The sequence below is a fragment of the Sparus aurata genome, chromosome 24, assembly GCF_900880675.1.
Source record: "Sparus aurata chromosome 24, fSpaAur1.1, whole genome shotgun sequence".
NCBI classification, from domain to species: Eukaryota; Metazoa; Chordata; class Actinopteri; order Spariformes; family Sparidae; genus Sparus; species Sparus aurata.
In genome coordinates, this window is record NC_044210.1 from 14,637,345 (window position 1) to 14,650,655 (window position 13,311).

Sequence of the window (13,311 nt, forward strand, 5' to 3'; positions counted from 1 at the left end):
TCTTCTGAGGTTCAGGGATCAAATCCAGGCTGCTCCATCAGGGTGTTTTGAGCTTTAAAGCATTTTTTGGACCTTTTTGAGACGACAAATCAGTAAAATCTTCAGCTTCACCAGGGTTTGAACTCACAACCTCAGACCTTCGGTTCAGTCTCCTTACTGACTGAGCTATTTACTCTGATATAAGTTACCTTCATTAGAGCTTTTCACTTCTTCTTTTTGATAACAGACTCCAAAGTCAAAGGTTTGAGCGAGGATCAAACATACGTCATGAAAAACTTCAAGGAGTTCCCAAATATCCTGAGCTACTTGATCAGTGAGTCTTCTAAGCACACCTTTTAGAAACAGGTGTGCATCGGATGGGAAGTGCTGAGGATGTGAGATTCTATTCTCAACACCTGAGGTTCAGGAATCAAACCCAGGCTCATCTGTTTGAACTCACAACTTCAGAACTTCTGCTCTGTCTTCTTACTTGTTGAGCTATTTCTAAAAGGTTTCCACCTTTTAGAAACAGGTCTCTTTCACTGAAAAGAAAACCCGAAGACTATTTGATCACAAACAATTCTGTGGCTTTTTACGAGTGACATTCAACACATCACTTGAACCTTGAAGGTGGGGCCTCTTCATCAGGAACTCATCACACTGAGCTTTTCCTCTTGATAGTGAACAGTAGCAGCTGTTGTTTCCATAAACAGGAAGTAGAAATAAAATGTGTTGAAAGCCGCTTGTTTCACACTGGATTTTAAAGTTTTGTTGCAAATTTTGTGGCACATTTAAGCAGCAAAACCTAAAACTTGTAGTAAAAACACGACAGGACAGAGGAAACTCACCTTTATTTTTAACTACCCAGAACTTTGCCGTGTTTCTCCACAAGTAAAGAAATGGACGGAAGCTTAGAAAAACATTGTAAACGATATCCATTTTATTTTGGTGTTCCAGAAATGTTCTGATATACTGTAGATTATTGTTAACTCTGCACGAAGAAGACATAGTTTGACACAGACACGATACATTTAAAGGGAAATCAGACTCTGAAATCATCTTTGTACTCGATATGCAGCACAAGTACACAAGTGTGTGTTTTATGGATCATGAAAAATTAAATTGAGTGTAACTTGACAGGAAAAACACTTCAAGTTCAACATTTGGGGTCTTAAATAAGCTAACAAGCGTTTTTTTATGATAAATACACTTTTAAATATGATTTCCTCTGCGTAAGTAAACAGTACACGACCTCTTATGTTCTCATATGATTACAACATTTTCACAAAGAAAGAATGATGAACACAGTACAGAGAAAGCAGCCGATAACGAAACACTCACAGTGCGTTGGTGTGGATTTATGGCACGTATCGATCCCGTATCACGTGATTCAACATCATCATCACCAGCAATGTGATCAGTTATGAATCGACTGTGACGGAGTTTTAAATGAAAGTAGGGTTTCGTAGCAGTGTATTTAATCTTAAAATAAATAGTTTGAGAATATTAAGATATCCAGGTCTTTCGGAGGTTACGAGGTTTTTCACAATAAACTTCTATAAACTTTTGTGATATCGACAGACGTCAACATGTTCGTATTTCTCTGTTAAGGCATGGAATGAACAACGAGGTAACAGCCATCTACTGCATCGCTTCATCACAGTCGCAATAAAATTTGTCTGTGCGCAAGACGTGGAAACAATACCAGCAACACACAATCAGCACGACTGACTGATTTTTGAGTAAATGTTACGTCAGTGTTGATATATTTTGACCACATGAACACAAAATGGAGGATACAGTCTTTGGTCACAGATAAGAGACACAATACACTCTGTAGAATCGACACTGAGCTGCGTTCAAATGTACAATAAACAAGTCAATTTTGCTGTTTAAATCTGTGTTTCCATTGCAGCATCACTGAAAAACCTGAATAACATAAAAGACACGACACATTCAAAGATAATATCACTGAATTTAAAGGGTTTCTCCAGCAATGTAGCATATTTTAATCATTTACAGTCCATAGCTTTAGAAATGTAATATATATTTGTTTGCTAGGTGTCTGTGAAATAGATTTATTTATACTTTAATACGTTAAAATAAACACGATGTGTCGAAAGCTAAGATGGTGGTTGCTGGGGTTGAACGAGTATATGGTGAAGATAATGTACCTTTGTTCAGGTATAAAAGATTATTCAGAAACTTTTGATGAGTTAAGCCACACCCACTTGTGATGCAAGCCACGCCCACTCCGGGTACAGATACGGATGATTTGGCTTTAGCTCGAGTTTAGATTATTTTCTTCCAACCATTTTCCCCACTTTAGCACTAATTACACAGCTAATTCTTGCCCTTAATCATCTGGGGGTAAAAAGTACATTTCGTTTTAGCTTTAGCTACAGTTAGCCGTGGCTACTAGGAGGTTTCCTGAATAATAATGCTGATAATGCTGTACTTGTTCATCCCTAATGGTTACTCTTACTCTGCTAAGCTAGTTAGCTTTAGAAGGAGTTTGGCAATTTTTATTTAAATTATCTGGGGGATTATTGTCAATTTCATTTTAGCATTTAGCATTTTAGCTATATATTTTAGGAATATTAAATGTCACTTCTTGTCAGCTTAGCTTTAGCATTAGCATTGGCGACTAGCAGAATGCCCCTTTAAAAACATTTCCTGACTGAAAATGGCGTACTTGCTCATTTCTCGTGGTTACTGCAACTCTGCTAGGCTAGTTAGCTTTAGCAGGAGTTTAGACATTTTTTCACCATCGTTTTCCCCAGTTTAGCTTTAAACTATATTAAACTATATGAAATATCGATATATCCCTTTTTTTCTGAAAGCTATGGCTACTTGTAATTTATTCGACTTGTTCCATGAACATTTTTACAGTTTTAATCAACAAACATACGATTATCTTCTAATATATAAAATCTCTAATTTCTCTCCTGGTCCACATGATCTCATAGAACGTTTAATATACATAAACTGTTTTTTAAATTTATTGTATATCATTTAATATAAAGGCGCTTATTTCTCCAACAGCTTATAGATTTAATACACTGTTAATACAAGTTCTTTAAATAGATCTCTGATTTATAGACATCATTTAAATAAATTAATTAAATATCAACCCTTTATCCTCTTCTGGTTTCCTTTAATAATTAATTCACCACAGAATAGTCCTTTGTGTGACATAAATATGATTGAAAAATAAATCTTTGAGGTCAAACAGACCAACTGCTGCTGAAGTTTACATTCAACCCTCACGGTTTGGAGCCATAAACACAGATTTCCATGTTGATCTTCAACACTGAGATACGATCAGAGACCTACAGAGACAGGACGGATTGTTTTTGTACATTTAGGAATGAACACTTAAGTTTAGAAATCAAGTCGGTGGGATGGCAACACGCTCGAGGAGGCAGAGGGATACATTCCCGTCCTTTCAAACTACTTTTAGATTTTCAGTCACCCATTTAATTTCTCTGTCGTGGCTCTTGACTGTTTAGAAAGGTGTGCGCACCCTGCAGGTATCTGCAGATAGAAAAATACAATCCTCTCACACGTGAGACTCATCCAGATCCAGGTCGACGGGGGAGAGAGGCAGGGGTAGGCGGCGAGGAGACCGGCGGGGTGAGGGAGGGGACAGCAGCGGGGTGAGGAGGGGGTTCACCGTGCCGTCGTCCTCGCTGAGCTGCAGCAGGGTGTCGCTGCGCGGCAGCAGCGCCGTCGTGTCCTCGTCCCCAGGGCTCTCCCTGATCCGGGGAGGCCCGGGCGGCGGGGGAGGCAGGAGAGGGGCCGGTGGCAGAGGTGGAGGCGGCGGAGGACCAGGTGCAGGTGCTGTGCCCAGGACTGGGAGCGGCGGTGGGAGAGGAGAGGAGGTGCGGGATAAGGGGAGAGGGGAGCAGGTACGGGAGAGGGGCAGCGGGGAGCAGGTGCGGGATGGAGGTGTTGGGGTGGAGGGGCGGGAGATGGAGGGTGGAGGGGAGAGGCTGCTGCGGAGGCCCCACTGCTCTCTCTTCTCCTTGCTGGTTATGGATGAGGGGACCTGGGTGACGACACACTTTGATCCTGTAGGTTCAGCTTGTTACATGAGACGCATCGCCCACACTTAAAGGGCCAGTTCACACAAAAATACAATCAAAACAACAAAAAAACTCATTTTGGGTGGAATAATCACAAAACTACCTGCATGGCAGGAGAATTATGTTCAGTTTTGATGTTGTTTTAAGAAATATAGTCTTTTACAAATGTACAACGAGCTCTTGTCCAATGGCTCTCTTTTTTTTGGTGATTCATTTTTTAAATCTGATCTAAATTGTTTGTTTTTTTGCCCGTGTTTGTGACTTGAGGAAAAAAAAAACATTTTCACCAGGATAATATCTCTAAGTTCCTTAATGTGAAAGCATGTTTTTACATTTATTTTCAGGAGAAATTGTTGTTTTTTTAGTTATTTTTCTTATTACATGGAGCACCATATTTGGTGCCCCACATGAGGACTAATTTTTCATAGTGTTTGTTTTTGTGATACTCATTTTGACCACGTAAGACAGAAGTGTACCACTACATCCATAAACAAAAAACAAAAAACAAAAAACACCAAAACAATTTAGATCAGACTTGGAATTTTGATCACCAGCTATTCAAAATAGTATAAGTTCATATAAAATAGCAACTAGCTGTAACTATTTAGTAACTATTTCGTACTCCAGTGACATTAAAGGGTAAAATATGTTAAGTGTCACAGTTTCACATGGAAACTAGAAGTTAATATTGCTATTTAAGATATTACAAAGCTGAAATTCATCTTCCTGGATGTTTGAAAACATTCACTTTAATCCAAACTGTACAAAATGTTGTGCTGTCTTCTATTTGACACCTCGGACATATTTAACATCCCACCTGTGTGTTTGCAGGCCCGTGCAGGTCTGCAGTAACCGTGGCGGACGTGGCGGACGGCACCTCCAGCGTCGGGGACTTTGAGAGGGCGGGGCTGGCCTTCCTGCCCTCTGCCGGAGGCTCCGCAGCGCCGGGCGTGGACGGCGTCTGCCCTTGATTCTCCGTGAAGGTCACCGACCTCTTTTGGTCTCCATGCGCTGTGGGCACACATGCACGTGGTGAGAAAAACAGAAGCCGAGGCCGCCGGCGACGCGCTAACACATCAGCACCACCAAAGAGAGTGGAGGCAGGGGACGGGACAGGAGGGGGGAAGGAGGGGAGGCAGGGGACTGGGAGGGGGATGCAAGACAGACATGCAGAGCGCCCTATTGGGTGAGGTTGCAGATATAAAGGGGGCGGGCCGTTGCAGGGTGGAGAGGAAGGGTTCAAGGGTCGTGTCTCACCTTCACAGTCCAACAAAGTTTCTTTATTTCGAAACAAAAGGCATGAGACAGAACAGAGTGAGAAGAGTCAGTCCGGTGGAACAACAAACAGCATCGGAACAAAGACAGAGGTCGTGAACGGGGAGGACGGGTCAGTTCAAGTCAGCACACACACAGTTTTAATCAGGCGGTAATCAACCGCTCTAGATTTGGCTCGTCGTGTGCTCGAACTGAAGTGCAGGGTGAGTTCGGTTGTTTCTCATTGTGTTAAAAACAAATGTTAAGACAGACAAACGTGTTCTCATCGTCACTTCTCTACATCCAGACACTCAGACGGAGACACGTGTGCTGTTACCCAGTGGTTTGTTCTTGGGCTGGATGCTCCGGCGGGTCGTAGAGAGCCTCGCTCCGGATCGACCACGTGGTTCAGTCTTCGGGATGGACAGCAGGGGGCGACGCAGCTGCAGGGCGTCACAGTTAGGTTTCAATACATCATTTTTTAAAAGTGTAAGACTCGTAATCATTCCTCTCAGTGATTTATTCATTTAAGGGGACAGTTTTTTAAGATCTTCATTGACAAACTAAATAAACTCCTTATATATATATTTTTTCTTTTAGTGTAATGTTTTTAATTTAAAATATTTACAAAATTTACTGAGAATTATTCCATCCGTCCATACGTGAGTGAAATTTAAGTTAAATTGGAAAATATGTATAAGCAGTTTAAAGTTATTTGTTGTAGTTACAGTTGAAGATGTTGTGTTTCTCTATAAAATGATCAAATCATTGAAAAATAATTAAAGAAAATGTTTAAATCATGTTTCCATCAGTGTGTTTTTTATGGGCATTTTAAAGTATTGCATGAGAAAAAGTTAAAGAAAAAGCGAAAATTGAAAGATCATGAAGCAAACGCACAAAATGTACGGAGGCCCAGAGAGGCAAAAAAGAAACACTTTTTTTCTTTTGGGTGATCAATTTTCTTATTCTGATCTTAATTTGTCTGCAACTTTAGAACTGCTGAAAAAAAAGGTTTCTAGTTCCTGAACTTTTCACACTAAGTGAAAAATAAAATTTAAGGAGAATTTTATTTTCTTGTGTGAACCCAAGAAATTATTTTTTTTTACCTGTTTTCACACAAGACAAAAAAAATAAAAATTGGAGTTTTTCACTCAATTTCTCAGAAACACACAAAAACATTTTCTATTTTTTTACCACTTGGTTTGAGAAAAAAAAAATTACAAAAAAAGATTTTATTCAGTTTCACACATTTTCTTTCATGTTTTCCAGAGATGAAAAAAAATTATTACGGAACTTATAAAGATTATTCTTTTTTCACGACTTCTGCAGTCACCACCACGAGACAAAACTATTTTGATTAAAAAATATATAAAAGTTCTTCATTGAGCTTACAGAAATGACATATTTCCATATTTTTATAGGAATGGCTTTCTTCGAATCTTATCTTGTTGCATCCTGTTCACCTTCTACGGTGTAATTGTTACATAATTGTCACATTTTCTTTGAAATTTAGTTCAAATTTGCAAAATATTGGATTGAGAACATGGCTTGTATTTTACAGTTTGTTATTTTGCACTGCCCATCTATCATTATGTATCATTATGAAGTAAATATTGATTGCAAAAGCCTGATTTTACACCACAAAGGAAGCATGTCCGTCATTGTGCAACCAGAACTTGAAAATAATTTGTTTTCAGGTGGCTGTCAGCAACTATCCCCAGGTAATGATGGAATATTAGAGGTACTGTTGAATCTGTAAATGCTAGCTGTGATGCTAACATGCTAACACCAAACCATTTTTCCAATTTAAATAACAAACATTATAGTAAAAAGTCGATCACCACACCTGTCTGAGGCCTCGCTTTCTTCCTAACGGCGGCTGGATCAGGAGGTTCTGCTGGCCCGGTTCGCTCTGCACGCTGGCGACCCTGGTACCAACCAATCACATGAACACACACACGTACAAAACACACAGAAACACATCACCATGGAGCGACCGGAAGCTGCGCCCCGCTTATACTGACCACATGTTTGACCACAATACGACCGCCGCTACTCTACGGACTCACTCACTCACTGCACGACACACACAGTATGTTTCTACGAGACACCCAATCACAGTGCAGAAGAGAACAGTGCTGCTATGATTCGTACACTGAAAACACGACAGGGGGACAGTAGGGGCTGGAGCAGCAACGCCGACAAGAGAAACTTGTCTTTTTTTAATCCAAATTTCTCCCTTTAAATGACTTTGAACCTAATTTTGTTCTCCAAAAACAAAACAAGAAACAAGAAGTGTATTTTTTAGTTAGTTTTATGGTTGCCGCCCCAGTTCCCCCTTGCCCCTACAGATTGGTATCCAGAGTCGGACGCCCAATTTGATCAGCGAGAAGCCTGATAGACACGTAAACAGTATGAAACACCATGGCACCAATGGGAGAGAGGCTGACTTTGTTGATGGCACATCAACTGTAAAGACCCACAGCTAACAGAGGAGAAACAGAGGCAGAGCTCACCGGCCCCGAGGCTGAGGGGGCCCTCTTTTTTTTTTTTTTTTTTAAGGATGGGGGGAGAAGGGGCCCGGTTAGGATAGCACAGCAGATGAGCTGAGAAGATGAGGGGTCAGTGTGGAGCTCAACAGGAAGTGGGTGGGGGTGGGGGGTGGGGGACAGAGACACGGCACACTGGACCCACACAGAGCGAAGATAGAGACAGGGGGGGGGAGGTGTGAGGGAGGGGGAGGTGTGGCGGGGCCGAGGCGATTTGATTGGATGTGGATGAGTGATCAACGGCGAGGCGGCCAATAGAGGAGGCCGTCCCGAGGCGATGCCCCTCCCGCTGGCGGACAGATGCAAGAACGCACCAATGGGAGACACACAGAGAGAGGGCCACTGTACCTAGAGAGGTTACCCTCCTGCAGAAGGCCCTGGGACTCATCTAGCACATTGGGTTCACTGTAAAAAGGGGGGGCGGAGGGGGGAGAACGGGAGTTTAGGGAGTGTAGTGGAGATCCGTCAAGTCCCTGAGGCCCCTGGAGCGCGGGGCGGGAAGCCCAGGCTCTGACCACAACTTCATTCTTACCAAGAGTCTTAGCTACGTCACAATGTTGAGACTGTCGAGTAAAAACAGTATAAATCAACAGAGATATACAGAAAAAAATGACTGTGGTTGTGGGATATGACTGGTTGATCCATTTTTTTTTTTTAATGTTAAAGGGACAGTTCACCCCAAAATAACAAAAACACACGGTCGTCTTCTTACCTGTAACGCTGTTTTTTCTTCCAGATCCACTTTATGAGGTCCTAGTTAAAAGGTAATAAGGCCGTTGTGTTTTGTCTGGAATGCCGGACGGAGCAGCTGCTCAGGACCGGCTAGAGAGTCTGGATCAGAACCAGACCCTCTGGAGGAATAAACACATCTGATTCTGCTCTGAGCCGTGAACTGAACTCTTTACCTGCTGCTCTTCAGAACTTAGAGTGGATTCATCTTCACTCCTGTTTATCAACCCGACTGCAGCAGCGCATTAATGTACTTTAATGTTGACTGCTGACCGAAGACATCCCGGAGAGAAGAGGGTGAAGAAGAGAAAGAACCAAAGTCTTTGGTGAGTGCTGAATTTAGTGAGAGTTGACCTGACTTTAACCACAAAGCCATCACTTAGTCACGCTATCTTAAAAACTAGCGTAAAGTACAGTAAACTGATTTAAGTCTATCAAACAATACTAGCAACAGCCTGGCTGAGGAGAATTCTGTTAATGTTTACTTCCCTCGCTGTCATAACTACACTTCTCTGGTTCGAGGCCATCAAGTTCCACTTTATTCGTCAGAAGGCCGACATCTCTACGGTCGATTTCTCCAAAACGCAGAAAGGAAAGAAAAAGAGGAAAACTATGGGTTTTTGATTTTGTGGTGAACTGTCCCTTTAATTCAAGATATTACATGGACAAGCCCAGATTTGATCATACATGAACTTTTCTTGAAGGCATCGTTGCTCTGGAAACAGAAATAACATCATTGGTTGAGTTCGACCTCAAACCCAAAACTCTTCCTGTCTTTAAAAAGAAACTACAATCGAAGTAAAGTTTCTTGTGCGTCTTTGTATTTGTGTGCATGTGTGTGTCACCTGTGGCTGGGCAGCATGGTGGTGCGAGGGGCCTCGGGCTGCGAGGCCGCCGAGCCGGTGGCGTGGCTGGAGAACCGGCGCTGCGCTATCCCCCTCGGCAGGAAGGCCTCGTGCTCGCTCACCACGCTGGGGATGCTCATAGAGTCAACTGGGAGGGACGGAGATGGAGTTCAGTTTGAATTTCTACAAACGCGAAAGAAAAGTGCAAGTAAGATCTGAATGTTTCTGACTCTCTTCATCGTCCTCGTCGGTCCTGCTGAGGGTGTCTTGAGAAGGTTGCCGCGACGGTTGGCTGTCCTGCTCCCAAACTGTGCCGGTGCCCGTGTTGGAGCGCGACATTGTGGCCAAACTGAGGCGATACGCCGACGTGGAGGTGCCCACCGTGCTGATGGACGTCTTGCCCTGGTAAGCTGTTGGGTTTGGGATGATTAAAACAGAGACACAGAACAGACAAGTTAACATTCAGAAGATAAAAAAAGGACAGTCCCTCCAGGAGGTTTGGATGTCATGATCGTAAATCATTCATTCATCAATCATTGTAGCTTCCCCTGAAACAAACGTCTCACAATTATTCAGAACAATCCCTAAAAAAGGTCCTAAAATCCTGGAGGGAGTGAAAAGACCATTTTCAAAGCCAAGAATTTCTATTTGTCTGACCGGAGCCGCTGTGCACGGCCTCCTTCAGGATCTTGAGTTCATTGTTGAACTCTGCAAACAGGGAGCTCTTGCACAGAGGTCGGGGGATGAAGCGTCGCTCAAGCTGGTCGGCGATGTGGTGACGCGCTGTGATCTCCTCCTGGGAGTCAGCGGGCTGGGTCAACAACTAGACGGACATCCATGTGTTAGGATCAGTACGGAAGACAAACAACTGAAGTGAATGAGTGAATGAGTGGACAGATATTACCTTGCACTGGATGAAGGGTCTCAGCAGGACGAAGATAGGGATTCGGGTTCGCACGATGAAGTCGATGAAGTCCCAGAAAGCCAAGCCGCCCACCTTCCTCAGAGCCATCTCCTTCACCTGCAGGCTGAGCCGGTACCACTGGTTCCCCAACGAGCGCTCAAAGCAAACCAACACCACCTTCAGAGCTGCGAGAGAGACGAGGATGAGAAGCGGTACGAAGACGAGAGACTACCAAATGGCGTCATCTTGTCATTCATACCTAGATACGCAGCCTGGCTGGTGGACTCTGCTAATCCCTCCCTGCGCAGATCCTTCCCGGTGTCGCCCGGCGTGGAGCAGTGAGCCGGGGAGGCGTCCAGCATGAAGTTCTTGGTGCGGGAGGTGGAGATGATCCGGGGAGGCAGGAGGATGTTGATGACCGTCTGGAGGAGGAGGAAGATCTCGGGCTGCTCCAGGTGGGGGCTGTCTGCAGAGAGACATTAACGGGAGATGTTGAAGTTTTCTAACCTCAGTCACATTCACAGTAAGGATTAGTTCCCTGAAGCAGAGGCCTCGAAGATTGTACCTTTGCTTCCAGAGCCCACTGTCAGCACGAAGGGAATGAGCAGATTGAGCAGCATCCCCTCTCGCCTCTCCTGATTGGTGAAGGGTGAGATCACATGGCTGAGAGGAAAGTCCTCCTTCAAGGCCTGGGATCAAGAAAAGAAGGCAGGAAATTAAAATTGTGCATAACCAGAGGTGCTGATTGAGGAGATGAGCTGAGATGAGGCCCGACCTGGATCTGCAGAGCGACGAGTCGGACCACCGCCGTGCTGAAGGGCAGCGGAGGGGACAGGTAGGGGCTGAGGTGGAGAAGAGGAAGTCCGTCCGCCACGCTGGAGGGACCGACCACACCCATCACCTGACAACACACACAAACACTCAGAGAATTGTATCTACATAGAGGGATCTTCACCGTCTTGTATGTGAGTCCGTACCAGGTTGACGCAGACGTTGATCAGCGAGCGAAGGTGCGGGAGGAAGGAGATGATTGGCTGTCGCTGCAGGGTCAGGCAGATCCCCTCGATCAGGCTGCTGGCCGCCTCCCACTCCACCTGCCTCCTGGAGAACACACCCAAAACAGCACCAAACCCAACACCAAAATAAAAGCACATAGTCATGAATTTAACAAAGACTGGAACACAGATGCCTCATTCAGGTCATGTGGGATGAAACAGAAACTCTTGTTTCTGTCTCATCGGCTTCTTTTCAAATGACTTGAATGCAGCATGAGATTTATATTGAATGTTTAAAATCTATTATCTTTTTCCCCACCTTGTACGCTCCACCTTTTCTGAGTGTAATAAAGGCCAGACTGACAGCGAAATACAGGTTACAGCAAAGCTCACAGACATAGCCAGCTAAACACCGCAGCAACAGATCCTGGTGTCAAACACACACCTGAGACCAGAGTTCACTCTGAGCCAGGCAGTCTCGTGTCATGGACGAGGACGCAGGTTTGCACATTGATTTATTATTTATTCATCATTTTTTGTATATGTTTGAACATTTTAATATTGGTTATGTAGTTGTTCGTCCTTCCTTCCTTGTAATGTAAATGTTCATTGTTTTTGTGTAATGTATTGGTTGTCAAAAACTGTTATTTATATCAGCAAGTATTGGTAAATAATTAGTAATTTCCCTGATTTTCCTGGACATTTGGTGCCAGGTTTTGTGGGGTATTTTTCCAAGAAAATCTTTTTATGATGGACTATTATTATTACCATATTAATGCACAGAAAGTTGGAAAAGCTAAAGCAGATAATCCCAAAAACGTGTCTTATTAATACATTTCTTTATTTCCCTGGCATATAAGGGGAATAATTATCAGCAATAAACAAAACACAGTGTTGTTGAAACTTTACATTTCTTTAGCTTCAATTTAAATTACTTGCTAATTTTGCTGTGATAACAGGAGCAAAATATAGTTTTTTGCTTGAAAATATCCAGTTCTGTTGCCATGAACCCTTCAAAAACATGTATTTTGTAAAATCTGCATAATTTTTCATGACACAAGACTGGACTCTGGTTTAGGGGGAAGGCTGCCGTTGATCCATCGTTAGTTCACACACCCTGACATGTCGCATTTCAGTCCTTTCACAGACGCACGAGTATCCACACAAAAACACACCACAGCAGCACTTACGGTACAGCACCCACGAAGGCAGCGCTTACAGACCACAGTGCCAAGAAGCCGTCTAACTAGTGTACACACCACGGCACCGGCACAGCACGATACACTCACAGGGAGACAGAGATAAAAGTGATCGTATTCAACAGACCTGGTGCATAGTGCCTGTGGGCGAGCGCACCTGAGCGTTGGCATCTTGTGAATCTTGTTGAACATGCGGTCCAGCCTCTTGAGGATCAGGATGAGGGCGGGGCGGACGGCTTCGGACGACCAGTCTGTGATGGGCAGCATCTCCATGATGTAGCGGCGCAGCCCTCGGCTCTCCATGGTCAGGGTGTCGTAGGGCGCCAGCTTCAGCAGGGCATGGGCGATCTCCGCCAGCCTGGAACAGAGAAAAAGCTTCAGCGTTACGTGTTGATGACTTTCTCGATTGATTAGTTTGACTTTTACTTCATAATGTGTCAAATTCTTTGAGAAGCTTGTTTGAATTCCATCACCTCATGTGGGACTTGATATCCAGCAGCTCCAGCGCTGTGACCCGCGGCTCACCGGCGACGTTCTGCAGGATCTTGAGTCGTGGTCCGCAGTGTTTGTAAAACTCGGTGCAGATATTTAATAGGGACTCCCGTGGCCGGCGGAACTCTTCCCTGGCGATGCGCTCGTCCAGCTCTTCCCTTGGCATGCCTTGACCCTCCTCCAGCAAATGGAGGTTGTCCCTGAACACAGAAACATGCATACTCCAGAACTCAATCTCTTCCAAAGTCATCTCCTAAAACTGATTATGTTATAGTCC

The 13,311-nt window shown here is 43.9% G+C and overlaps 1 protein-coding gene across 4 annotated transcripts in view; it reads right to left on the bottom strand.

Moving 5' to 3' along the window:
* Window positions 1–2,808: 2,808 nt before the first annotated feature.
* Window positions 2,809–13,311, bottom strand: part of unc80 (unc-80 homolog (C. elegans)) — a 44,347-nt gene continuing 33,844 nt past the window's right edge. For 3 of the 4 annotated variants that reach the window (XM_030409546.1, XM_030409544.1, XM_030409543.1), the window contains 16 exons: window positions 13,016–13,234; window positions 12,670–12,900; window positions 11,326–11,449; window positions 11,124–11,249; window positions 10,914–11,037; window positions 10,608–10,814; window positions 10,349–10,533; window positions 10,102–10,267; window positions 9,675–9,854; window positions 9,445–9,592; window positions 8,219–8,275; window positions 7,168–7,249; window positions 5,659–5,764; window positions 5,325–5,345; window positions 4,885–5,078; window positions 2,809–4,030 (listed from right to left, as the gene is read on the bottom strand). In XM_030409546.1, the coding sequence (XP_030265406.1) occupies window positions 3,542–4,030; window positions 4,885–5,078; window positions 5,325–5,345; window positions 5,659–5,764; window positions 7,168–7,249; window positions 8,219–8,275; window positions 9,445–9,592; window positions 9,675–9,854; window positions 10,102–10,267; window positions 10,349–10,533; window positions 10,608–10,814; window positions 10,914–11,037; window positions 11,124–11,249; window positions 11,326–11,449; window positions 12,670–12,900; window positions 13,016–13,234 (2,659 nt within the window). In that variant the 3' untranslated portion in view covers window positions 2,809–3,541. The remainder of the gene's footprint in view (window positions 4,031–4,884; window positions 5,079–5,324; window positions 5,346–5,658; window positions 5,765–7,167; window positions 7,250–8,218; window positions 8,276–9,444; window positions 9,593–9,674; window positions 9,855–10,101; window positions 10,268–10,348; window positions 10,534–10,607; window positions 10,815–10,913; window positions 11,038–11,123; window positions 11,250–11,325; window positions 11,450–12,669; window positions 12,901–13,015; window positions 13,235–13,311) is intronic. The other variant, XM_030409545.1, reaches the window with a different exon arrangement.